A 26,937-nucleotide genomic window follows, 5' to 3' on the forward strand; every position below is an offset into this window, starting at 1 on the left:
TGTGCTCTGACAGATAAAACCCTGGACATCACTATGTGCCTGAATGACATACATTTAGGTTTACTGCTCAGTGTTGAAGCTTGAGAAATATGGCTAGTGTAGAATGACTGTTCAAACTACAGCTGGGCCATGAACACAGGTCAGCAGTGTAGTTTGGGCAGCCTTCCTGTACTAAACCCCTTATTATTTGTTTTCCTTCAGATTCTTGGAATGGCCTTCTCCATGACACTATTCCAGCAGATTCACAGGACTGGCAAAAAATATGATGCCTAAAGCCTCTGAAACATTATTACATCAATCTTTCTGTCTCATCATAAAATGAACACAAAGAATGACTGCAAGGAGCATCACGCCTAGCCCTGCTGAGGAAATCCGTCCCATTGACAGATCCACTTTGTTGTTACTTGTCCTGTTATTATCACAACTTATTTGACTCTTCCTTTTTTTTCTGTTTCGCATTTGCCATTTATTTGCCAAAGAGGGGGGAAACTCCCCAAACAAATGGATTTTCTACACAAAATCATAGATCTGCTCTAAGAATGTTCCTTAACTTAAGAAAATGTTTTGCTCTACTAATCCATGCTATATGTGCGAAAATTACGTGTGTTTGACTTCAAGGGAGAATTCTTCAAAGTCTTCCATTAGGTTTTCAACCCTTATGTCCGATTTACTGGAAGACTCAGAAAGCCACTCTAACTGAGAGTCCTGGGAATTGGAGCTGCTTTGCTCTGCAGCTTCTTGTACCTTATGGTGTATACTTTTTTATTATGATAATGATGATGATTATTATTATGATGGATATAGCTTAGAATTTAGTTGCCTGACTTATAACTTCTTACTGTTTTTGGTTTTACACATTTATTGTACATTAATTTGGGAACCACTGTGCAATCTCCAGAGGACATGTTTTGCAAAGTTGACAGTAGGTGTGGGCAGAGACATAACTTTTCTCAAGTCCATGGGGAGGCAGCACCTACCTTTATCAGGGCCTTGATGCCCTTACTGTAACAAAGGTATTTCCTTTAAAATCAGAGACTCTTTCCTCAGATGGAATGCAAAGCCTTCCCATTGGACCAGATGTTGAGCTTCCTACTCCTGCAAGGCAAAGTTCCAATGCCTTTACTCACCCAAAGCAGTGCCTGGCTGCTTTATGTCATGCTACTTCGAAAGCTAAAAGTACTGACTAAGCAAGTTACTGCTGGCACAAAGGAGAGAGACTGCAGTCTGACCTACTGGCAGCAGACTTCACTGACTGTGTTGTCTGCTTCAAAAAGTTTGCCCAAGGCACAGCAGGCTGCTGGATATGAAGGAAGGGGATGGCAATTTGATGGCACCATTATCATGCCATGGCCTTTGTTGTAGGGATTTCCTCAGGCCAAAGACAGCTGTCTCCCAGAGCTAGAAAAAACAGTTTGATTATGAGTGACCAGATGATGCAGGAAAGGGGCAGTTTCCAGAACAGCACTCAGAGATGCTCTGTATTGGCACGCCTTCAGTACAGAATTGTTTTTTGCTGACAGATCACCAAGTTCATCCACTGGGGTAGTTTACTTAATGCATACTTTTTACCAACATTCCTGTTAGAAAACTTGAACGTGTATTTCTCTACTTTGAATGCTTCTTCATTGCAAGGGGCCCTCACTTACCCATTGTTAGAGGTTTTTGCTGTTTTGTGAAGGAAGAAGGAAAAGCTCAGACAGTGGAGGATGCTCTGATTAAACTTCACTCAGGGCTTGATTCAGCTCTGAAAGAAGCACTGCTTTTTGCATGGACAGCTGTCAGAAGTGACCTTCAAAGATTACCTCATCCAATGTCACTCTCAAAGAGGTATTGACACATATGTGAGATGGGGTTCACTATGGCATTATTGGGCTGAGTCTCAGAAACTGTTGAGGATGGAGATTTTGTGCCTTTCAGAGCCATGCCATCTCAAACTACTCTTCTGGTTAACCAATTACTGTCCAGTCTGAATATTCATATTTCAAGCTCTAAAAAGATGTAATTTTCATTGTATCATTCAGCCTATCTTTTCCTTGTGGGCTGGAATAGCTGTTGAGCCACTTTATATCTGGAAGGTTTTAGTTCCCTATTTATCTTCCTAATAAGTCCTGCATGCATCTGTACATCTGGCAGCAATAGTGTTTTGTGTGACCTACGTGTCACTTTTTTGAGTTCCTGTGAAATCAGTGTGACAGGAAGGAGTGTGAATGTGTGGGAGATAGAGATGAATTTGGGTGTTACCGTGAAGAAGAAGGTTGCTATTCTTAGAGCACAGCCCTTGCCCATATGAGCACAATGCCCAAGTTTCACAGGGCTCTGGTTTCCCACTGAAGCAGACAAGGCCATATGGGTTCAGCTATTTCACTTGGATAACCTTTGAAGGAGTCAAGGAAGAAGCAGAGGGAAAGCACAGAAACTGAATCCAGTTTTACTTCCATTTCTAACAAAAATTGGGACCAGGAGCATCTGAGCCTCACTGGAGATGACTGTTGAAGAAGGGGCTCTGATGCCCAGTGTATCTGCTGCTACATGTAAGACTGTATCCAAAGTTGCTAAGATGTGTTCCCATTTTTGCAAGAAAAGACAGGATGGTTTTCGTCTGATGGCTCCACTGCATTCTCCCTTTGGGCTGAGGTGCTTAGCTTTCTCTAGATTTTCTGGTGCTCAAAAAGAGCCAGCTGCAGGGCTGAGTAGGAGCATCATCTCTGTCCTTTTGGGTCGCACAGTGGTACCTGCCGCATCTTAAATTTTAATCTGCAGTCAGTTTTTGTACAAAAATGGTAAAATATATTAGTGAAAGTAATAAGGAAATAAAAGATGTTTATGAGTAACTCAGAGATGAAATGTGTAGTTGCAAACTCAGCTACTTTGCCTTCCATCCAAACTTATTTTTCTAGAATGCTTCATTCCATTTCATGATCTAGAAGCATAGATCCTGAAATCTTTTTTTAATGACTACTTTAGGCATTTTAAGCACAGTATTAAGTGAGATAGTTACATGAGCTTCATGTATTCATCTCTATGAAGCCACCTACGGGAGAGGAGTCAAAAGCAGGACTGATTTGTGTCTCTAGCTGACTCTCTGATGTGGGAAGTGATGACAGACATCCTCAAAGAAGCAGAAAGGTAATACCACTTTCCAGGCAGCAAAAAACAGCTCTGGAAAGTGTGAGGCTGCAGCAGTCAGTTTGTCAGAGAAGACACGAATTGTCCTGTAAGCTGGTCAAAGGGAGCTTTGGCTCATGTATGTATGCACTTTTTTTTGCTTATGCTGGTGGGTGGCTGCCTGTGTGTTTTCCCCAAATGTCACTCTGATTATTTAACTATAAGTTTTTAGCATGTTTTTAAATAAAAACTGATACTGAGTAAAAGTATCTTTAATATACACAAATATTGATTTGTATAAATGCATACCTCCCTGTATCTCTAATTCATGAAAGCACAGTTCAAGTCTGTGAAAGTGCTGTTTCTCTGAGTGTTCCCTCAGACTGTACCATACCTGCTGTCTTACTGTCCTTCGTACCGGGGAGCTGCCATAGAATTTATGCAGAGACAAAACAGGAGAACTGCCTGAAGAAGCTCTATTTGAAAGCTGATGAAGTGTGAATTAGCAGTGAATTCCGCTTGCTCCTGCTCATACCAAGGCTGTTTGTTACAGGAAGCCCAGGTGGAAGGCGCTCAAAAAAAAGTGCCCATAGCTAAGTAGCATGTGAAATGCTAAAAGACAATGACATAAATGTCTCCAAGCTGACAGAAGATGCCTTGGATATGTCATGCTTTGAGTTCCTGGACTATGGCTATGCTAGGGCAACTCTCCTATCCTGTGTCCACCCATTCCATTTCTGTGCATGAAATACAAACTCACACACAGGGAGGGTGCAAGCACAGAAGGCAGCCAGACTGATCCTCGTGGTCTTTCCTGCGTGACGTTCGGTCAGACATAGAAAAGGCAAGGAGGAAAAGGATGTTTTCCCAGCAGATGGTTCTTGGGAGGGGAGCAGCATGGAACAGGCCACACATAATTCTGATGTAACTTCTTTCCATAAGTTGAGCAGCTTCATCCTGTAGCTGGCATGGGGAAACCTGGAGATGTTTGCCTCTGGGCTAGCCATGTGTTGTGCAGTAGAGAGTAGACACTAAGAAACAACATGCCATTCCCACCGGGTGATGTTTGCACCAGTGTTTCTTCTATGCAATACCTACTTTCGCCTTTATATAAAATATTTTTACTAGGATGATATAAAAATAAAGGATTTTTTAAAAGGTGCCTCTTTCAGCTCATTTGTCTCCTGACTCCACCACCAAAACTAGAAAGGGACAAAAAAAAATTCCCAAAGGTGACTCACAGAGATCTATTCCAGCACTACTGCAGCTGAAATCTAGGGCTCTTGAAGCTGTTCCATTTGTGAAAAGATTCCTCTCCCCTGCCTCCACCCCATCTTCCCCAGTCCTCTCTTATCCTTCAAAACAATATTAAAACAGAGAAAGGTGTGGAAAATCCCCAAATAATGGAAAAATGGTTTTGAGAGCCTGATAGAATTTCTTTCCAAGGAAAGAAATTGCAAGGGTCCCCAAGAACACAGATTAGCTGAAGTGAGGACAAAATGGTAGAGAGCTTGAAAGACATCCAGAGGACACAGAGAAGTCTCAGACAAAATGCGAACATTGATCAACACTCAGATAGAGAATGATTACAGAACAGCCCTCTAAATGCCAGGAAAGTAGAAGATGGGCTGAAAGATCCCCAGATGAAACAGGAGCCAAGCAGAAGTGAACAAAGCAACAGAGTCCAAAAGAGATTCCGAATGCATAAACTAGCCTCAGGGAAGGGGAGAAAGCCTGTAAGTGCTCAAGAAAACAAAATGCAGCAGTGTCAGAGGCCAAGAAAGAAAGAAAGAGCTAAGGCAAAGGACCCCCCCAGAGAGTACAGAAGAGGCTCAGTCATAACAAGAAAGTATCAGAGCTATTAAAGGAACCCCAGACTACTCAGTAGTACCAAGGGTGGCTTCAAGAGAAGATTAAAGAAAAAAAAAAAAAAAAAGGAGGGAGAAAGATTGGTAGTGCCCCAAAGAGTAGCATCAAAGAAGGGAAAAAGAGCCAAAAAATCTGTAAAAGACTCAGAGAACACAAAGTGGCCTCAAAGAGGTAAAGGAACTATAGAAAGCCTGAAAGAACCATGATGAACTCACAAGAGACTTTGACAATAACAAAGTATCAGAGATTCCGAAAGCACTCTAGAAGTGTATGCCTGCCGCTGCTGAGAGAGAACAGAGGCTAAAAGCAACAGAAAATAGCCTTGGAGAAGGGCAGACACAAGCATGAAGGCTGAAGATGTCCCAGGAGATGGAAGCCACTGAGATGCCATGAACCTTGAAAGAAGACTAAAACAGCCCTAGAAAATCCAGTCAAACTTCAGAAAAAGGGGCTGAAGGGTGAGTGGGATATGAAACAAGCAAAAAGACTGAAAGTGCTCCAAAGTTCCCTCAGTGAGAGGAAGGAAGAAACTGAAAGGCAGCCAAACCAGCTTTGGAGAGGTTAGGGAAGAAGTGGAGAGGTTGGGAGAGTCCCAGAGAACAGAGTAGTCTTGCAGATACTGAGAGTTTAGAAGAAAGCCTGAAAGAACCTCAGAGAAGAAAGTAGCATAATGTCTGCAAATGTGAAGGATTAGCTGCAGAAAGGTTGAAAAAGGTAGGCAAGAAAGAGACCCTGTGATCATACAGTAGCCTTGGAGAGGTGAGAAAATACTGCAGAAAGACTGAAAGAACCTTGAGAGAGCAGAGAGTAGCTTCACAGAGACCAAGAAAGAAGCAGATGTTGAAAGAGTTGAAGGAGGGCACACAGTACCACTGGAGTGCCACAAAAGGAGGACAACACTAGAACTCCACTGCATGCAGAGTATCTGTAGGGCAAGCTTTCCCAGTTAGGCTGGAAAGCCCATTGGAAGACGTGCTCTCGTCCTTGTTCCTCAAAGCAGGGGCCCATTGCCATAAAAGCCAAAGCTCTCTCTGCAATGCTGGCTGTGCAGTCAGGTCTTAACCCACGGACTGGGGGCTCTCCTGCCCAAGCCTTGCCTTTCCACTGGCAGGACCAAGGAGAACAGCACATGGGCTGCAGTGCCCTGTGGCCACTCTTGGTTTCCTAAGGTCTCCCTTGACAGTGACACATGGAGGAGCAGGCCAGGGGAGCAGGCCAAAGTCCAGACGTGCCTTGGTGCTCTCTGCAACAGCCCCAGGTCCAGCCTCCCTGCAATCAGGAGGTCATGTGAGGTATAGGCAAGGTCAGTAGATGGGTGCCTCTGTATCCTGTAGAAGGAATCTCCAAGCAGTGTCCCAGCACTGGCTCAGGTGTGGTGCAGATGCAGCTGGTTGTGGTGCATCCCTTGGCAATTCACAGCATCCTGAGGTAAGCAGTGGGGCGGTGAGTACAGGGATTACAGCTTGGATACATGTGTGTGCACATCTGAGTTTGGAAATGTGCTGTAGCTGTGTAGAAGCCTGACTGCGTGTACACCAGAGAGACTCTGGATTCTCTCTTTGTGGCAGGTTGACCCTCACCCACAGCTAAGCACCACACAATATCTCACTCACTCCCCCCTGAAAACCACAGCAGGATGGGGAAAGCAAAAGTGAGAAAAATCACAGGCTGAGAGAAATATAGTTTATTAACTGAAGGAAAGAAGAAGGGGAAAAAAACTGATACAAAAGCAGACTGATGTCCAGTCAGTCTCTGAGCAATGGCTGCCTTCCCAATCTCTGTCTCCTCAATTTCTGTTACTGTGTATTATACTGTAGAGCATACAGTATCATATGGGTCTGTTTAGGTCAGCTTGTGCTCCCTCCAAATTCCCAAATACTCCCGAGGGGGGCTGAGTGGGAGTGAGAGAAAGTCTTGATGCTGTGCAAGCAGTGCTCAGCAATAGCTACAACACAGATATTTTACCAGGGCTTGCTTTAGTCACAAATCCCAAATGCAGCACCATACAGTCTGCTACAATGAAAATTAATTCTATGCCAGCCAGACCCCAGTATACTCTTAAATATCACTTGAGTGCTGGTGGATGGAGACATCATGAGGTTCCAGAGAGACGTGGAATGTAGTTTTGCCTCTTCTTCTTATGAATGCCTGTCCTCTCCAAACTTCCCAGACAAACACAGTCTCCCAAACCTACAGTTTGCAGTGTGGCATTGTCTCTGATCATCCCAGTCTTGCTCACTACATTCCCCAGACACAGCAGAAACTATGGATACTTGCTTGTGCTGCCTAATGTAACTGGGCTCAAAAGTACTCTACAAATGCTCCTCTCTCCTCAGAGATAGCCCAGCCCAGCATAGGCAGCAAAGATGGGCAAACCATTCCCTAATTCACTAGGAGGTGAAGAGGACAAGGGATGCCATATCCAGTCTTGAACAAGGTTGCAATTAATCCCTGCCTCCTTTCGTAGGTTGCAATGAATGGTGGGAGAGGAATGCATCAGGCTTATAGATAAGTCTTTTTTCTCCCTATTGCAACTGGCAATTTTAACCAACCAAGTATTGGATATGAGAGTTAGACAACCAGGGGAAAAAGACAAACATCTAGGAATGTGAAAGAAAAGTGAAAGGAGACAAGGAAGTCTCTTGGGTGTTTTATTCTCCATTAATAAGGGGTAGAACATGTACAGTTTGGGACAATGGCTTTCAGTCAGTATCACCAAAAAGAAAAGAACAAAAATAAGGCTGAGAAGAACTCTCACAGAGTGCAGAATAGGCATAGCTGGGGAAAACACAGCAGGAACAGTGCTAGAAAAGGATCTTCTAGAAAACAGAAGGATGCAGGAGATTCAGTTCAAGAAAAATCACCTGAAACATCTAACAGCTCCTTGAACAACAAATCAAGAGGATGTAGACTTTCAAGGAAAGAATGTAAAATAATATTCTTCTACAGTTTCCTCCACATCTCAAGACCAATGCCATATTTGAGGTGGACAGCCATGGCCTCTAGATGTGATGCTCTGTAATAAGCAGAGTAATTCCTCAATCTCTTCTCTTGCCTCTGGGCAACTGTATTTTTGAGTGTATAAGTTTGTGGATACCACCGGCATCACATGCATCTTATGTTTTCCTTTATGCTATAATACACATGCCCATCATAAAATCTTGAAGTTTTCTGAAAAGTTGCAAAACATTGTCAGTATTTTCTTTTCATGGCACAGTCACTGCACTGTTATGGGGGGGGGTCTCGGGGGGCATGGAGTGTTTATATTTTATTCCTTCTTTGGTTGTTCTGTTTGGTTTCTGCTTACTTTCAGTTAATGCTGGCAGAATTATATGTCAATATCATTTACATTATCATTCAGTAACATATATGTAACATTACACTGATTATTAAAAATGAATCTACTATGAAATGGCAAATACCAAAGAACCACTCACTTTCCCCTCTTGGAAAATGTATAATGGCAGTTCATGTTCCTTGTCTTTTCTTAGTTGATACACTCAAGGGCAGAGAGCAGCTCTTCAGAGGGACACGGACAAGCTGGAGGAGTGGGCTCAGAGGCACCATATGAAACTGAAAATGGACAATAGGAAAATTCTGCACCTGGGAAGAGATAACCCCCGGCAACAATATGGGTTAGGAAATGGTGAGCAGCTATTCTGAAAAAGCAGCATCGTCTTGGTAGATGGAAAGCTGGATGTGATCCCACAGTGTGCCCTGGAGGCAGTGGGGAACAACTGCACCCTTGGCTATAAAATAGCAGAACCATATTCAGGATCTCAAAAGAAAGGAATGCTAGGATTTTTTAACCCCATCTAAAATACTGCATCCAATTTGAGACTCATCAATACACAAAAGGCTGATAAAATTGTTCAACTGAAACAATTTCAGCAGAGGAGCACAAAGACAGTCAGGAGGTGGGAGCACTAGTCCTGTGAGGAGAAACTGATGGACCTGGACTTGCTTAGCCTGGAGAAGGCTCGGGTGGGAGTAACTAATTGCAATCATCCAAGAGAAGATTCCTTCTGCAGAGGTTAAAAAGACCAGCCGGGGTCCTCACAGTAGTGACTGGTGGTAGGAGAAGAGGCAGAAGGCTTAATCTGTCATGAGCAGATATAGGGAAAATTCTTTCATGCCAATGAGGGTCAAGTATCAAGCACTGGAAGAGGTTGTGCAGTCTGTATCCTTGTAGGTTTCAAGACCTGACTGGGTACAGTCCTGAACATACCTGATCTCATAGTTGACCCTGATTTAAACAGGAGGTTGTGCTAGATCATATAATTGTAGAATAGTTTGGGTTGGAAGAGACCCTAAAGATCATCTAGTTCCAACCCCCCTGCCATGGGCAGGGACACATTCTACTGGACCAGGTTGCTCAGAGCCCCACCCAACCTGTCCTTTGAACACTTCCAAGGATAGAAGGTCACAATGAGGTCTCCCTGGAACCACCTCTTCTCCAGGCTAACAGCCCAAACTCTCTCCGTTTGTCTGTGGAAAAGGGGTGCTCCTGCTCCAGCCCTCTGAACTCCTGTGTGGTTCTCCTCAAAGACAACCAAGGTGCGTTCCAACTTGAAGCCTCTTTTAATCCCCTGTCTGATACAATTAAAGAAGCACTGTCCTAAGGTAACTGACTATAATTTCCCTCTGCTTCAGGTAGCTTTTACCAGCTTGGAGACACTGTGCCTGTTATTTTCCTACCCAGAGAAAGGCACAGCTGGGAAGACTGAGGGAGCTCACCTCACAGGGTTACACTGAAAAGAAAGAGTCAATGTGCACAAGTTGCAACACAAGAAATTCTGGAATGGACAGAAGGACAAAAGTCTTTTGCCCTTGAAAACAGTTCAGCACACATGCCTAGAGATGGAAAAAAAAAGTTTTAATGAGGAATTGAGCAACTTAATCTAGATTTTAAATGAGGCCTGCTTTGGTAAGGAGACTGGAATAAAGAACTTCACCAGTCCTTTCAAACCCAAATTCTTCCATGAGCCTAGAATTTATGTACCAGGCAGTACTAGGGAGTTCTCTCTTTCACTTCCATTTGACCATTCCCTGCGAGAATGGGTTTGTAACTCAAGTCATGTGGCCAAACCTCTCCACTTTCTGCCTTTTTGCTGCTTGAGGTCAAAGCTGATGAGACTCAATTAAAGCACTTACATCTTCTTCAGATAAACTGTTAATCTGCCCAGATATCACATCACATATCCACAGAAATCTTTGGATTTGAAAGGTTTTTATGCTTTGTTGCCATAAGGAGCCTGGTATTAGCACGTAGCTTCCTAAGAATACTCTCATAACAGGCTATGAAGATATTATCTCAAGAGAGGTTTATGCTCCATTATTAATTATCAGTCTAAACATTCAAAGAAAGGGAAGAAACACACAGCAAAAATCTCAGCTGTATCCCACACTTCAAGGCATAGAAACACTTCAGAGTTTTAAACAGAAACCTCTTTAAAACTTTTGGCTGCTAGAAAGCTGTGCATTGTGCTACTGTAACTTCAAATACACAAATTCTGTGAAAAGCCTGACCCTTATTTCAAAAATACATGACAGCAATAGCAATAGAAATAGATGACTCAAAGAGGAGCACATTAGACCTAAAGCACTGTTAGCATCTTTTCAATAAAAAAAGATGTTCAATAGACATTCAGCAGCTAAGGTGGTAACAGAATCCTTCCTTGCTGCTAACCTCTATATAGATCCATTAAGCAAGGCAGGATACACGTCCCAACAAACTTCATGTGTTTTCCAACAATGTCAGTACAACCAGCATGAAAAAAGATTGCTCTAGTTCCAGAAAGCTCCTTTATTCCAGAAGCATTGTATTCATACCAGTGAAATACCTCCTGTGATTCACCATGGGCTGCTTGACTTTTTAACTCAAATAAATAACCTTTTCTAACTCTATATTCAGAGGCAAGGTCAGCACAGCCAGAATCTGGATAAACATCCTGTTTGACACTCCCTCAGAATTGGAGAAATTAATCATTTTCATTCCACCTGTGTTGTTCTTGGCATGCTGCTCAATGAAAATCCTCCACTGCAGGATGTGTTGCAGTGACTGCACACATGTATGAAGACTGCCTTTGTTTTGGAAGTTACTGGCTGAGTGCAGAGTGCTGTAGCTGGTGTCACTGCCAGCTTCTCCACCCAGTAGCTCCCCTCCTGGACCGTAGGCACCAAAGGGCTGGGGCCATCTACGCTCAGCACTGTGGCTTCTCTTACTGACCGGTCCTGGGGCTGCTGTTGCTGCTTCCAGACCTCATTGTGGCATAAAGCTGCCCAAGGGCCCTGAGTGCCTGAAGCAGCCTCTTATTGCTGCCCTCTTTGCCCCGTGTGACCTGGGCCGTGCATGGTGTGATTGTCACATCTGCTGCCGTGCCTGGCACCAGCATGGTGTCACAGCACTGGTACCACAAGGGCTGGTACCGGTACAGGAACTAGGGCTGGGACTGTTACTGGTACCAGCACTGGAACTAGAACTGTGACTGGCACTGATCCTGGGGTTAGAACTGGGCCTGGTATTCGTACAGCTACAGGGACAGGTACCTGAACAGCTCTTGGTACCAGAGCTGGAACTGGCATTGATACTGGTACTGGTGCTGCTAGTGAGACTGGAACTGGGATTGATACTGGTACTGGGACTGGTGCTTGGACTGGGACTGGAATTGGGCCTGGTACTGGTTTTAGTACTGGTACAGGTACCTGGACTGGTTTTGGAACTGGGACTGCTGCTGGAACTTGGGCCAGTGCTCGGATTGGAACTGGTGCTGCCACTGGCACAGGCAGTGGTATTGATACTGGAGCTTGGCCTGGTACTGGTCTTGGTAGTGAAAGAGGTGTTTGGACTGCTTTTGGCACTGGGACTGGGAGTGGTGCTGGGGCTGGTGTTGTGCCTGTGCCTGTGCCGGCATTAGCGCTGTACTGTGGGAACACAGGGACGAGCCCAATTCCGGGCCCTGACCCTGATCCCGCCCCGTCCCCTCCGCCCCTCACGGCAGCGGCTCCAGCCCCGCCCCGCCCCGCCCCCGCGCTCATTTGCATGCCCACCCCCAGCGGGCCAATGGGGCGCGCCCACCGCGGGCGCTGGCCCCGCCCACCTCGTCCCGCCGGTAACGGAAGCGCCGGGAGCGGAGCCGGGGCCCCGTGCGCGCGCGGCCCGCGCGGGGCGGCCTGCGGGAGCGCGCCGGGCGCGCGCGGGCGGGCGCTGCGGTGAGTGCGGGCGGGGCGGAACGGCCGCCGCTGCCGCCCCTCCCCCCGCGCCGCGCCCCGGCCCCACGGGCCGCCCGCCCCGCCCGCACTCACCGCAGCGCGCCCCCCCTGCCGGCAGCCCGGGCACGGGCACGGGCACGGACACCGACACGGGGGAGGGAGGCGGTGCCTGTGGGAGCGGTGGTGGTGGCTCCGAGCGCGGCCCGGCGGCCGGGCCGTGCCCTTGATCCGCCATGGATCCGGCTGTGGAGGGGGCGGTTCCGGGCGTGATTGCGGCGGTGGTCCCCGGCAGCACGGAGCGGGTGCGTGGGGGCGCAGGTGGGGAAGGGCATTGTCGTGCCACCGTGTGTCCCCTGTGTACTGGGGCTGCTCCTTCTCCTCGCCTCCCCTCACGGGCCCTGCGGGCTCACCTCAGGCAAGTCTCCTTATCAGGTGTCGTGTTGTCTAAGGAAGAGCCAGAGGTTCCCTTAGCCCTGCCTGCCTTCCTAGCAGGGTGCTGTACCAACTCGATGTTTGTGTGTGGAGAGCCTTTGGCAATAAAGCTCGATGTGCCAAGAGAAGCAGGCAGCGCAGGAATCCGGACAGAGCAGTCCTTTGGGATGCTGCTGTGTTTGTTGTCATCCGGGTGCTGAGACCCTGGCATGGGTTGCTTAGAGAGCTGTGCCCCATCCCTGGGAGTGTTCAAGGCCAGGTTGGATGGGATCTGGAGCAGCCTGGTCCAGTGGAAGGTGTCCCTGCCCATGGCAGGAGGATTGAAACCAGATGCTCTTAAAGTTCTAACCCAAAGCATTCTGTGGGTGTACATACTGTAAAGTGTGTCTGTCAGTCCAACATAAAGTACTTCTGGAAAAAAGAGGAAATGCATTGCCAGTAGTAGAAAAGCCATTCAGTCACAGCACACAAGTGCTATTCTTGTTCAGGAGGATGTTTTTCCTATGAAATTTGTATAATTTGAGCTGTTCTGGTAGCTCCTGGACCAGTAGAAACAGTGCTAATGATGGGAATTGAGACTCTTCTCAAAATGCTACCTGATACTTACAAATGGTGTGCGTTTGATTTTGAATTAATCAGTAATTCCCTCAAACATTTTGGATTTGTGTCACCTTTGAGAACAGTTCTCTTGTTTTTACGGCTTTACATGTTCATGCCTTCAGGTCTTTCCTCCATACTGCTAAAGTATCCTGGAGTCTACTTGCTCACCCTAGACTTTGTGATGAGGGTAATATACGTGGATTGAATGTAAGATTTTTGAAAGCCGTGGGAATATCTATCTCCTTAGTAAATGTTTTATTCTGGAGGCTGAGATGCCACTGGAGGACACTAAGTGTATTGGCAGGCACAGATAATCATGCCTTCTCTGCTTGTCAGGACATGTCCTCTTGTTCAAAAGGCATCACTGATTTGAATGATCAGAGTCCAGGCCCTGGAGTAACGCTGGGAGGGAGCTGAGCTGACCATTTTAATGGGAATGTGAGGAAAACAGAACCTTACCAAGAAAAGCCTGAATTGCTTTCCTCAGCTTTGAAGAGGTGCAGACTACTTCTGCCTGCTCTCAGTAGGATAGAACGTAAGTCAAATTCTTATCCAAGAGGAAGAATCAAATTGAAGGTAAAGATTTCCTTCGGAAGGTGTTGCTTTTAACACCAAGTGGATGTAGGCTCTGTGGCTGTGTTGCTGTGGATAATAGAAGAGATGTTGACAGATGCCCTCTGAAGCAGGGAATGGTTTTCTTTTCTCTTTCAAAATACTTTTTCTGTGCAGCTGATGAACCTTTTGTGTAGTGCTGCTTGAACTTGAGGCAGCAATCCATACATGTTTGCCTTGGGTAGGCTTCCATTTGCACTGAAGTAGGTTTGTCCTCAGGTTCTGCAATTCAGTGATGTTTGGGAGGTTCACTTATGATTCCCCTGGTCTCTAAGCCTCTAGATTTTTGTACCCTTTGGAGCTTTTGATGATTAGAGTACAGCCCCTAGCTGTGATCAAAAAGAGGTTTCTCACTTTTTTTTTTTTTTTTTTTTTTTTTTTTCCCCAAACAACTACAGAAATACTAGCTTGGGAAAAATGGGGGTGAAGGGCAGTGCTAGAAGTGCCTCCTGCTCTGAACTGCTGGCCAGAACCAGGATGCCTACTTTTAATCTCCAGTATTTGTCTTCTTCAGGTCTCTATTTTTTCTGGGTTGAAGTGACCAGGAAACAACTGAAACATCCAGGATATTAACTGCACATTGTTTGACTTGTGTTGGGGGGGGGAGTGTTGTTTCCCTTCTTGGAAGAAAAAGTGAACTTGAGGACCTATTTGGGAAGAGTGCCAGCATTTTGCTTAAACAGAGTGGATGAATTGCTGACCTTTTCTGGATGCAGGGCAAGTTTTTTTTCTCTGAAAGATTCCCTGAAACTTACTTAGAATTTTTGCCTGGGGAGGTTTTTGCAGGAAGTTGACACGTTAGGAAATATATGCAAATAGATGTGAGCACTTTCAGAATTTTATTGACGAACACAGAATGAGCTGAATTCTGACAGGGACTGTTCTTCTAAAGGTATTCTGGCGTAGCTCTTGGTAGGCTTAAACTTGTTCAGCTGTTTTTTGAACTTCCGTAAATTTCCAGCATCCACACCATGCCATGAAAAGAAATTCTATAGGTTACCATCTGGTTCATGAAGTTTTCCTTTCACTTACTTTGAACTTGACATGTGCATCCTTCAATTGGTGTCTTCTCTGTATGTCAGAAGAAGATGTGATTCTTTATTCCCTATTTGGTTTTGTCATGATTTTGTAGACCTCTGCTATATTCTTTCCCGAGTTATTTTTCTTCCATCCTTCAGAAACCCAATTTGTGGTAGTCATTGCTTGTGTGGGAGCCACTCTTGCTTTTGGTGTGAACCTTCTCTGTAAATAGAAGTACAAAGTACCAGGAATTTACTGTGTCATTTTTAAGTGGATGCATTAGGGGGAAAATTCTTCATGCAGTGTGAAGGAATAATCTACTGTGGTCTTGCAGAGTTAAATAATTATATTATTTATCTTAGTTGGGTTTTTTTTGTTTTTTTTTCTTACAACTTGATTTCCAGTCTGAATTGTTCACTGCTGGTGAGTACCTAGTAGATGTTTGCATCAAGCTGTTGGATGTAACCCCAACACGTCATTCTTGAGGAGTATGAATGAAGAGCCTGTTGTATATTTCTGAGTGGCCTTGATCTTATAACCATCAGTATGAAATTTAGCACCTCTCTGATTGCGTAAAGCCTATAGCTCTTGCCTTTGCTGTCACACTTTACAGACAATTAAGATAATTTTGAAAGTGTTTAACTAAGTTAAAGGATAATACTGGATAAGCTGGATAAGAAGTAAATGGATAATTTTTCTCTGGAAAAGAAGGAACAGATCTGTCCTCAGCCTGATAGGTGTTTTTTTTGGTTTTTTTTTTTTTTTTTTTTTTTTTTTTTTTTTTTTTTTTTTTGTAGTTATTGCAAATGCACTTTGTTTTGCTTTTTTTATAAAACTATCTAAACTTTTTTTTTTTTGTGTATGGATGTTTCAGGAAATGTTTCAAGGACCATCAGAAGATGTGTTTGCAAAGGTGGAAAATTCAGTTGAAGACATGGATACCTCCGATACCCAGTGGGGCTGGTTTTATTTGGCTGAGTGTGGTAAATGGCATATGTTTCAGGTAAAGACCTATGAAGGTATATTGCCTCTGATGGATTCCATACAGCAAATTACCTGTGGCTGAGTTTGCCTTAATGTGTTTTTTCTTTTGTTTTGAAGACCGACTCAAACAGTCACTGCTCTATTAGCAGTGAAGACATTGAAAGGAGTTTCCGGGCAGACCCTCATGGATCTCTGTCTTTTACCACGGCAAAGTTTAACTACACACTGGACTTTGCAGGTATGTGTCTCTCCAAAGAGTAAATTTAAACAATAGAAGGTCTCAGATACACCAGCATATTTGTTCTTTCAGCAGGTTATTATCCTCATATCTGGTGTGAAAACATGATTAAGAATGTCTTCTTTACTGGAAAGTACATAGGAGGTTTTAGAAACAGCTGCCCTGTTACATTTTTTGTGTAGTTTATTAATGAAGTAGCATGTTTTGTTTGATAGCACTCCATTGTGTTCCTGCTGCTTGCTTCAGCTGCAGGTGGCATGTAGGATACATCTCTTGACCCTTTTTCTTTAATGTGCAGCTGCCTGTAAGTTTGGAAAACCTCTTCCATTCAGTCTGTATAAGGAAAATTGCTATAAAGGAGGCTTCCTGCAAAATACGGGCATCAAAGTGATTTAATAATTCAGCAGGTAGTTGAACCTTGTTCTCTTCTCAGAATGACAAGGAGATAGACAAGTAGATTGTAAAGATCTTGCTTATGCTGTTCCTGTAAATTAGAGAGTATTATAGGTTTCTAATGTGTGTAACTAATAATAAATGCAATCTGTTCTTTGTTCTAACGTGTGTTCTAGTAACTTTTTAAAATAATTTTTCTATCCATAGCTGGTTTATTTTCTGATTAAATTACAAAACCGCTGTATGCTTAAATATAGGAAATGAAGGAAATAAATACATATTCCAGTATATGTATTCAAATTTCAAATTGTTCAAATACAGAAAGTGAGGACTGAGTAAAACAGCAATGTACTGGCACTAAAGTGGTATCTGACAATACAAGGAATTCTGTGCTTACTTGTGTTGAAATGTCTTTTTATTAAAAAATATGTTTTGTGTGCAGAATAAAAACACTATAAACAAATGTTAAAAACCATTTAACACCAACACCTCATTCTTGAGGAGTATGAATGAAGAGCCTGTTGTATATTTCTGAGTGGCCTTGATCTTATAACCATCAGTATGAAATTTAGCACCTCTCTGATCACATGTTACTGTCTTTAGGTCATAATGTCTTACACTAAGGATAGTGTATTCTTTGTCATCCCATTCAAGTCAGTGGAAGTTTTGACTGTGATTTAGTGGGGCCGAATGATAGATGGATATTTTAAAAATAATTTTTTTGTGTGTAATATTTGGACAGTCTGCCAACTCATATAAATGGCAATGTATTTAGAGGCTTTTATTGAAAATGCTCATTTGTTACTTGTTGAAATTCCTGTCAAGGTACTTAGGGTGTAGTAACATTCTTTTTAAAAATGACACTTAAATGTTTCATATGCTGTAGATGAATTCCCAAAAATTTCATCCTAATTCTTGTTTTATGCTCAGTGATGAAACAAATCAACCTAACTACCCTTAAACAACGTCCAATAAAGCGAGCTCCCTTTGCAATCAATTCATTCAGGTAAGGAAATAAGAGGAAGACTCCTTATTTTTCTTTCATTCTTGATTCTTCTAAGTAAAATAAAACAAAAGTGTTTTATCTGTACTGTTTATATTTATTTACTTTTGGAGTCACTTGCTCTGAATACCTGTTGAATCAGAATTGCTGCAGGGAAGCAGCTCCAAAAAATGGAATCCATTGACTCCATAAATTATTTAGAAGTGTTGTTCTAACAGCAAAAAAAAAAAAAAAAAAATTGAGTTATATGCCGTGCCTGTATTTTACTCATGTACTGTAAAATGACTTAGAGTTTAAAAAATCGTGTTGTAACAAGTCTTTTATGAGTCTAATTGCTTTAGATTGTCAGTTTCTAACCATTTGCTCATTCATTAGATGTAAAGCTGAGCTGATGTAAATCTGGAACTCACTAAACATTAAACTGAGCTATGCAGTTTTACTACCACAGGTGAAATTGAGTGCCAGGGATATGTGGGTTTTTTTCCCCCCAAATAGCTTCTGAGAAAAGATTTAGTTCTGAATTGTAGTGTGGTTATACATTCAAAAAGAAATCTGTCATTTGCCATAAGAAATGCAGTAGCAGTCTGTTCCTACTGACTTTCAAGAAGACCTGTGATTTTGAAGTGTCAATGTTTTTTTCTGTAGATATTTGCTAAATAGTGCAGACAATGATGTGGCAGTTTATTTTGTTTTTTGAATATTAATAATTGCGTTCAGTATTCTTATTTCCATGTGGTGACATTCTTTACTTTCAGGAGATTCCTTCTTTTAGTCTCAGTATTAAGTTTTAATATGTAGTGCATGTGCTTAAACTACTTTTTTTTAGTAGCTCTGTATGAACTTCATGGGGGTTTGCTTTTTTTGCATACTGTGCTGTTTGGAGCAGGAGTTTGACAGGAAGAAAGTGCCTCATGTCTTTGAAGTGATGTGCTTTTACCTTTTTTGTTTGAAGTTTCATCTGTGAAAATGAGGCTATCCCTATGCCTTCCCACTGGGAGAATGTAAATACTGAGGAGCCCTACCAGGTAAGAGTTGGTATGGAACTTGGTCAAAAACATGTGACAATGAAATAATGCATTGAATTGAAATCGCACTAACCTCTTTTTTTCCAGCTTATTCCATTGCAAAAGAAAACAAATGAATATAATGAAGTTTCTAGTCTCTTTGGAAAAACAATGGATAGCCACCGAATTAAAAGAATTAAGAGAATACAAAATCTAGACTTGTGGGAGTTTTTTTGCAGGTGAGATTATTTCTAAAACCAACAGTTTTAGGATTGTTAACGGAAAAAAGTTTTAAGTGATGCAGCAGAAATATATTTACTGTTTTTATTATTAATGAATTTTTGTTACTTTTTAACTTTAAAAAATTTTCTTATTTTTCATTTCTCTTTATTTAAAATTTAATTTTCAAGACTGTGTAGCTTCTACAGGTGCAGAAATGTAATACTTGTAGAAATGAATCAGATAAATCTGTAGCACAGATAATGTATTTAAGATCTTTAGAGTATCTGTGTGGTCGATGCCCATGATCCTGACAATGAAGTAAGAACAAAAATTAACTTTTTGTAAAATGAATCCTCGAGAAATGTGTATTATTTTAATTTTTACTGAACAAAGCAAATGAACATTTCAGTCCTGTTGAATTTCTCAATTTTATTGCACAGGGACAATTAAATGTCTAATTAACACATATTCATGCAATTTCTTTGAAGTTTAATGTGCTACAAAACCTTGTTCTAAGTTCTTGGCTTTTCCCTCTTTATATTGTGCTGGCCTGGAAGAAGTAGGAAGTGCCCAGTTTGGTGTCCACTTATTTTTTGGTGAAAAGTTATTTGTGTATCTTGTAGGAGGAAGTACATATCAGAAGGTTTAAAGATGTTTTACACTAATAAAATAATCTAGACTAAGTTAAAGAGTGAGAAAATACCTAGCCAGATGTATACTAAAATCTTGGATGAGTTACATGATTTTTTAAAAAGATATCTCATTTATTGTTAATTTAAAGCTATATCATTAACGTGTGTGAGGAACTGAAATTCCTTATATATGTTAATGGCTAAGAGAGTTATCCTACTTTTAGTTGTTTCCTTTTTTTCATGGTGGAGTAAGGAAGAGGGTCAGCAGAACTGCTGCCTTGGACATCCAGAGGTCAAACTTTGGCTTGTTCAGGAGACTGTTTGACAGAGTCCCTTGTGATGCAGTCCTGAAGGGCAAAGGAGTCCAGGAGGGCTGGACACTCTCCAAGAGGGAAACCCTAAAGGCTCTGGAGCAGGCTGTCCCCATGTGCTGAAAGACAAGTAGTTGAGGAATAAGATCATCCTGGCTAAACAGAGAACTTTGGCTGGAATTCAGACAAAAAACAGGGTTTATGACCTTGGGAAGAAGGGGCAGGCAACTCAGGAGGAGTAAAAAATGTTGAGATGTTTTGCAGGGAGAATAATTAGAAGGACCAAAGCCCAACTAGAACCTAATTTGGCCACTGCCGTAAAAGGCCATAAAAAAATATTTTTAAATAAATCATCAACAAAAGAAGGGCTATAGAGAATCTCCATCCCTTACTGGATGTGGTGGAAACATAGTGACAAAGATGAGGAAAAGACTGAGGCAACAAAGGCATTAATAGTAAGACCAGTTGTTATCTGGGCACCCAGACCCTGAGCTGGTAGACAGAAACAGGGAGCAAAACGCAGCCCTTGTAATTTAAGAGAAAATGAAACTTGCTACCCCACACAAGTCTATGGGGATGGATGGAATCCACTGGAGGGTACCAAGGGAGCTGGGGAAGTGCTTGCTGAGATACTTTGAACCATTTACCAGCAGCCCTGACTCACTGGGGAGGTCCCAGTTGGCTGGGGGTTGGCAAATGGGATGCCCATGCTCATGAGGGATTGGAAGGAGGATCCAGGGAAGTCCAGACCTGTCAGACTGAGTTCAGTGCCAGGGAAGGTCAGTGAACAGCTCATCCTCAGTGCCATCACACAGCATCTGCAGGGCAACCAGGGGTCAGGCCCAGCCAGGGTAAGTTTAGAAAGGGCAGGTGCTGCTTGATGACCAACCTCACCTCCTTCTATGACAGGGTGACCCACTAAGTGGATGAGGGAAAGGCTGCAGTTATTTTTTACTTGGACTTCAGTAGAGCCTTCAACACTGTTTTCCCATAACATTCTCCTGGAGAATCTGGCTGCTCATGGCTCGGACAGGTGCACTGTTTGCTGGGTAAAAAACTGTCTGGAGAGTCAGGCCCAGGGAGAGGTGGTGAATGGAGCTACATCCAGCTGGTCACCAGTGGGGTCCCCCAGGGCTCAGTGTTGGGGCTGGTCCTATTTTAGTATCTTTGTCTGTGGTCTGGACAAGAGGATCAAGGGCACCCTCAGTCAGTTTGCAGGAGACACCAAGCTGGGTGGGAGTGTTGGTCTGCTGGATGGCAGGAGGGCTCTGCAGAGGGATCTGGACAGGCTGGATCTGTGGGCTGAGGCAAACTGAGTGAAATTCAAAAAGGTAAAATGCCAGGTCCTGCCCTTGGCTCACAAGACAGTGCTATAGGCTTCCACTCACTGGTGAAGAAATTATGGTAGTATATTATGAAGAAGTAATACATACAAATTCACTTCTTTTAGTGTCCCAGGGAGGAAAGTTGAAAAGAGCAGATGATGCTTTGTCTAGCGTCTCAGTTTAGAGTTGTTGAGGAGTACAAGCAAAAAAAGGTGTTGGTCAGGGAGATTGCTGACCAGTTTTAGAAAAAACTTACGTGCTTACATAGGTACAAAGGGGCCATATCTGGATATTTAGTTTTGCTGTAGGTTTTGCCTTTTTTTGAGTGAATTGGCTGAGAATTTTCACAGTGCTGGATCAACTTAATTTTGTTGAACTGGATTATCTTGTCACTGCCTGTGGAAGGTGTGAAGATGAGGCTTTTTAGAACAGTTGGACTCCTCAATTTCTGTTCCAAACTACCAAAGTGTCCTGTTGTGGCATTTCTGCATTCTGCACAAGCAGCTTGCCAGTGGGCCCAGTATACTCTACTGCTTAGGAGGAACAATTACTAGTTACACTTTTATGGGTTTGGAAAAGTATTTTGTTTAATCGATAAGACAGGGATTACATTTGATCATTGCTTGAATCATTATTTGCATCACTGTAGTAGTCAGAACACATTTGCCTCTTAGAATAGTTCCCATCTTAATGACAATTCCAAATTGGCTTTATGAAATGAACTGGTCAGAGATAGTAAAGGACTGTTACAGAACATCTTTTGACAATTGATTATGCACTTTTTCTGTAAATTTGTTCCATTCCCCTGTTTCAAGAAAAGTTACTTGAGGCTACTTTTGTATATTGTCAGAGATCAACAGCCAACAACAGAGGGCTGCTGATTGAAGAAATTTCAAATGTTCAGCATAACTAGCCCTTAGGTCAGTTTTTGCTGGTTTGCCTAGGTAATAGTGCTTTATAATCTACCAACTTTGTTATCTCTTCCACTATTAAAGTCTGTGGAGGAAACAAAATGTACAAAATTAACTTTCTTTTAAACATGTATCTGCAGAAAATTACCACACTGAAGCTAGTAACACGTGAACAATGTTGATAAAATTGGTGTAGGAAGACCTTTTTTCCAAATCTTAGACTATGTCGGGAAATAGTCCTATGCCATTCAGAGATGTGTGATTTCTAAATATGTACCTTAAGAATTCTGACCTGTTTAAAAACTAGAGTCATCTAGGTGCTCGTAAAGTGGAATGTGTTAGGTCTGTATCCTCAGCAGTGTTTTCACAGTAGTAATTTAGTGTGGTTTTACACCTGTTTATTTATTATGTGCTTATTGATGTATTTATTTTGTGTTTTCTATAGGAAAAAAGCTCAACTGAAGAAGAAAAGAGGTGTCCCAACAATTAATGAACAGATGTTGTTTCATGGCACCAGTAATGAATTTGTAGAAGCAATATGTATTCATAACTTTGACTGGAGAATAAATGGGATGCATGCTGCTGTGTATGGAAAAGGTAAATACTGCTGTCACATACAACAGTGGTAGTGTTAACAGCTCAACATTAAGTGTTCCCTGTAGTATGTACTTTGTGATGCATGCCTTGTGTTTACCCAAAAGCTGTTTAATACAGCTCTGCTTTTATGGCAAGTGTAATTAAGGATGCAGTAAGGAATGTAATTGTCACAAGTGGCTGGCAGGGCCAGGGAGCATGGGGAAGGGATGCCCAGTAATGCAGTGTTGATCACAAGACAGTCTCCCTGCTAAGATGTTAGCACTAAAAATATTTGGTTGTGTTGTCATAATATAACAATTAACAACAAAAAAAGAATTGCTAATGAACATAAAAGAACTGACATTTTTCATCATCTTGATAGCTATGCTTTGATAGTCAAATTGTCATGGTAAGAGCATCATCAAATTTTCTATGTTTTTATTTAAAAGGGACCTATTTTGCAAGAGATGCATCATATTCCAGCCATTTCTGCAAAGAGAGCATGAAGCATGGAGATACTTTCCAGATTCATGGTGTGAACCTGCAGCCTCATCTGCATAGACCAGATAAAGTCATGTTTCTTGCTCGTGTATTAACTGGTGACTATATTGGCGGTGACTCAAAATACATGAGGCCTCCTTCAAAAGATGGAAGCTTTGTGAACTTGTATGACAGCTGTGTGGATAATACCTGGAACCCAAAGATCTTTGTCATCTTCGATGCCAACCAAATCTACCCTGAGTACTTAATAGAATTTTGTTAAGTTTGAACTAAATATTGCTTGTGGTTTTTTGATATTTTTCTTCCTTTTGTAAAGACAACAACATAAAAACATGATGCATGAAAGAGGTGAAGGAAAAGCTGGCATACATTTGTGGAGGAGGAAAGCTATTAAATATTTAAGAGAGACTGGTGAACTGTTTTTAAAAATCTGTAAACTTTACTAGTGCGTTTTTCAAATGTAGAGACTATTACAAATCTGAAGTTGCTTAGTGAGCCTTAAATACATTGAACATTGGTAAGTTTTCAAAGGCAAGATTTATGTTTTGATTTCTTAAAGTATATTAAAAGTGGTAGAAATATGCCTCTGATATAGTATGCATATGATGAAACTAATCTTTTATAAAGATTGCCTATAAAACATAAAGTAAGAGCAACAACAGCAAAACCCCAGGGGACATGGCTATATGTGTATGTGTTTGTCTGTGTGTCTGTGTTCTGTACGTGTTACTTTGTTTGGAGGTCTCTTAATTTGGATTCTAAACCAAAAGAAAAAAAAATAATCTACAGCTCCTTCATCAGTTTCCTCCAGATAAAGTTCAACAAACTGTCAGGTTTAACTTTATGTACATTTTACTGTAAGCTTCAATTATATACTGGGAAAATAACAAAGCCCTTGCAGTAGGATTTGACCGTTGGTTTTGATGGAAATGATGCCCATAAACTTGTGGTTGTTAGTTGCTTGGTATGTAACTGTTTGGCTCATTGTTGGGGTATCAGCAGTGCCACACACCTTTCTCAGTTCTTATCCTATGGAATTTTTGCCATGTTGTTACAGGATTCATGTGCTGCTGTGATTCCTGTCTGGTCAGAGTTTAAGACACACTCAGTGCTCATACACTTGGTGTTACTGAAGACAAATGTTTAGATTAACTGGAAAGAATACAGGTAAACAAACAAGAAAAATTTCAAAAGATGCCATCCTTTAGGTTTTTAAACACTATAATAGAAAGTTTTCAGTAACAGTTGTGTAGACCAGATTTTCATAACTGGTATGGTTGTAAAGTTAAAGAGTATTTTTCACATGTAGAAAGAGAAAAAAAGACTGTATTTGGGTAAAGAACAAACCTGAGTGCCTAAACATATGAGGAGGCTGAGGAAGGGGCTATTACAGTGAAATGCACTGTCATGTGAAATGATTTGCTATGGAATTGTCTTCCTAGTGTCCTTTGTTAAAGGACCTAAGTAGCACCAATGGACAAAGTCAAAGTTGAAACCTTTGCAGGCTTTTTCTTTGGCTATGGCCAGTAACAAGTCCCTGTAGAATCGGTATATAATTGTGGCAGATGTAGAATGATCTGTGTTGGTTTGTTATAGAATTGTTAATGGACTTTTTGGATCAAAGGCTGTGTTTAAAATGTATTGTATTTAAAGGCACTGCAGCTGCTGGCATGACCAAGTCTGCTCAAAGTCATACTAAACCGGTGGAACTGGAAGCAGAAGGTGACGACATCTCTCGCATCGTAACTGAGGACACAAATATCTCTTCCTTCTCCTGAGTGCTGTTATTGTTGTCTGTCAGTGGATCTTGCAAAAGTTGTATCTGTTTCTATTTGTAATTTCATGGCAATTTTCCTGCCCCTAAACCATTTAGGGCTAAAATGCATTTTCCTTTATTTTAGGAAGTATGATTTCTGATCCCAGTTGGGAACTCTAGGTTCTACTCTTGTAGGTATGATTTGTGTTTGATTCACTACTATGCTAGCTCTGCAAAAGGCACTTTGTTCCCTACATTGTATAAAATAATAGCAAATCACGCAGGGAATTTGTGTATTACTGAATCCTTTTTATTATTACACAGTATTCTACTGTGCATACATTTTGTGAAACTAACAAATACATGTGCTGTTGTTCCTTTGATTTGGTCTTTTATTTCTTTTGAAACTGATGCTTTTCGTTTAAGAAACCGCAAGTTTCTTTTTTAGCACCTCATGGACACAAAGTACCACAATCTTTACTGATCTCAGAGACTTTTCTGGTTGTTTGTGTGGTGGTATGTTTGCTGCTTAATTTGAATTGAATGGCACAATCGTAATCTTACTGCACAATTGAAGTTTTACCTCTTCTTTCAATGTTCAATGTGTTCTACTTTGTGCTGATGAATTTTGTTATTGAAGATGTCTGTAAAATAACTGTCCTTTCTCTGGCAAGGGGAAGAGCGATTATTATTGCAAGCAAAGTCCAGAACTGTACAAGTAGCCAATACAGGAAATAGTTGGACTTAATAAAAGGAACGGTGAGAAAGAAAGGGAGGAAAATAATTTCTTGGAGTGTTAAAGAAAACAGAAGGGATCTTGGTGTGATTCTGGGGAAGGAAACCTGCTATTTTCTATTACTGTTTCATGTAGTGGAACTTTGTTCTCCATTTTGGTTTTACACCTGTGCAAGAGAGCATGTTATTCTCTTTAGGTGTCTTGGTCTGAGATATAGCTTTCTTACTAAAATTATTCTTGTGGCAGAGTGTTTTCACGTGAGCACAGCACTTCAGGATGACATAGGAAAATAAGATCAGCTCATACTGGCCTCCTGGACCAGCTTTGTTTTTTACAATTGGTGTGTACTCAATTATTGCTCATTTCATCCAGAGTGGTTTGGGAGAGTGTCTCTCTACACTCCAGTTGATTTACAAGGTCAGTTTGCACAAACTCTTGTTTTTAAGTTAGAATCCAAAGGGAGAAAAAAAGAATACAGCTCTATTTTATAATATCTGTCCCAATACACTCCCATCCAAGCTAGATGTGCTAGCTGGAGCTGTGACTTAAACTCAGGCCTGCATTGGATGCCGGTTCAGCTGGCAGCTTGAGGACAACTCTCACCATTTTTAAACCTTTATCAGCACAGAAGATCATAGCAGGAAGCCTCAAGTGAGTCTGTGCAGTCTACATAGTGAAAGTTACTTTCAGGAAGATGAGCACATGTCAGTCTTAAAATTCCTGTGACTTAAATGTTCATCAGTGTTGTAACTATTTTTAGGCATTGTCTAAAACAGCAGACTCACAAAACAGCACAGGCCTACTCCAGTATGGCCATGTACTCTTCACAAGTCACAAAAAATACTATGGGGCTGATAGATGGAATACTTCGCCTCGTTTTAAAGCCAACTGGCCTCTCTTACACCCCTCTCAATTAAACCCCTTTGTTCTCCTTGACTCTGCCTTCCCCATATGTGTACAGCTCCATTGATTCCTGCACTGCTCCTAGTTCCATTCCCCAATACCATTTCCAAAGTCCAGGATGAAATGAAGTTTCACATGCTTTTACATGCTGTTATCCGTTAATATGACTGACCAGATTTGGTTCTCATCACTGCCCCCCTTATCATGTCAGCCAGGTTTATTCCCATATGTTCTTGGCTTCCTCCTTTTCTTATAGTCCCTGTTGTGTCAGAAGGAAGTAGAGGAGTAGTCACTCTCCTTCCACATATTCATACAGATAATTGCACCACATAACACCCAGCAATTTTAGTGCCATGTTTGTCCTAACTCGGGGCTTTGGTTGGAGTGGTCACATTTCAATCCTATGGTAATGAATAGACAAGAGCCAAGGTGAGCAGCACCAAGATGGGAAAGTTGCATGTTCGAGTGGATTTTTTAATTGGAAAGGGCACACTTGAATGCGTAGAAATAGGAGAGTCTTTGGTGTATATTGCAATAAGCAAAAAACAAACAAACAAAAACCCATAAAATGAGTTTCTCTTCCTTGTGTGCT

General features: G+C 41.9%; 2 protein-coding genes across 8 annotated transcripts in view; both read left to right on the forward strand.

The window, feature by feature from the left end:
- Positions 1-4,265, forward strand: part of TSPAN9 (tetraspanin 9) — a 174,725-nt gene extending 170,460 nt beyond the window's left edge. For all 4 annotated transcript variants that reach the window (XM_083855608.1, XM_083855605.1, XM_083855607.1 and 1 more), the window contains one exon: positions 202-4,265. In XM_083855608.1, coding sequence (XP_083711734.1) covers positions 202-273 — 72 coding nt within the window. In that variant the 3' untranslated portion in view covers positions 274-4,265. The remainder of the gene's footprint in view (positions 1-201) is intronic.
- A 7,893-nt stretch (positions 4,266-12,158) lies between these two features.
- Positions 12,159-25,087, forward strand: LOC310906577 (protein mono-ADP-ribosyltransferase PARP11-like). 4 transcript variants are annotated; one of them, XR_014589447.1, is made up of 9 exons: positions 12,388-12,488; positions 15,725-15,853; positions 15,952-16,072; positions 17,396-17,471; positions 18,421-18,493; positions 18,581-18,711; positions 22,319-22,470; positions 22,899-24,117; positions 24,604-25,087. XR_014589447.1 is itself a non-coding variant. In XM_083855958.1 (8 exons), exons 2-8 carry the CDS (start codon positions 15,728-15,730, stop codon positions 23,210-23,212), a joined length of 993 nt encoding a protein of 330 aa, XP_083712084.1. In that variant the 5' UTR covers positions 12,159-12,186; positions 15,725-15,727; the 3' UTR covers positions 23,213-25,087. The 4 variants fall into 4 exon arrangements, 3 of the variants coding, with proteins under 3 accessions (XP_083712084.1, XP_083712082.1, XP_083712083.1); XM_083855958.1 differs by lacking the exon at positions 12,388-12,488 and adding an exon at positions 12,159-12,186 and having other exon boundaries at positions 22,899-25,087; XM_083855956.1 differs by having other exon boundaries at positions 22,899-25,087.
- The last annotated feature ends 1,850 nt before the right edge of the window (positions 25,088-26,937 follow it).

This window comes from Zosterops lateralis (assembly GCF_965231275.1).
Source record: "Zosterops lateralis genome assembly, chromosome: 2".
Classification (NCBI taxonomy): domain Eukaryota; kingdom Metazoa; phylum Chordata; class Aves; order Passeriformes; family Zosteropidae; genus Zosterops; species Zosterops lateralis.

Excerpts from the sequence above, each read along its gene's own strand:
- LOC310906577 (XM_083855956.1), top strand. The coding sequence starts at position 12,420 with ATGGATCCGGCTGTGGAGGGGGCGGTTCCGGGCGTGATTGCGGCGGTG. Across the intron at positions 15,854-15,951 it reads GTAAATGGCATATGTTTCAG|ACCGACTCAAACAGTCACTG; the intron begins GTAAAGACCTAT and ends TTTGTTTTGAAG. Across the intron at positions 17,472-18,420 it reads TTTGCAATCAATTCATTCAG|TTTCATCTGTGAAAATGAGG; the intron begins GTAAGGAAATAA and ends TTTTGTTTGAAG.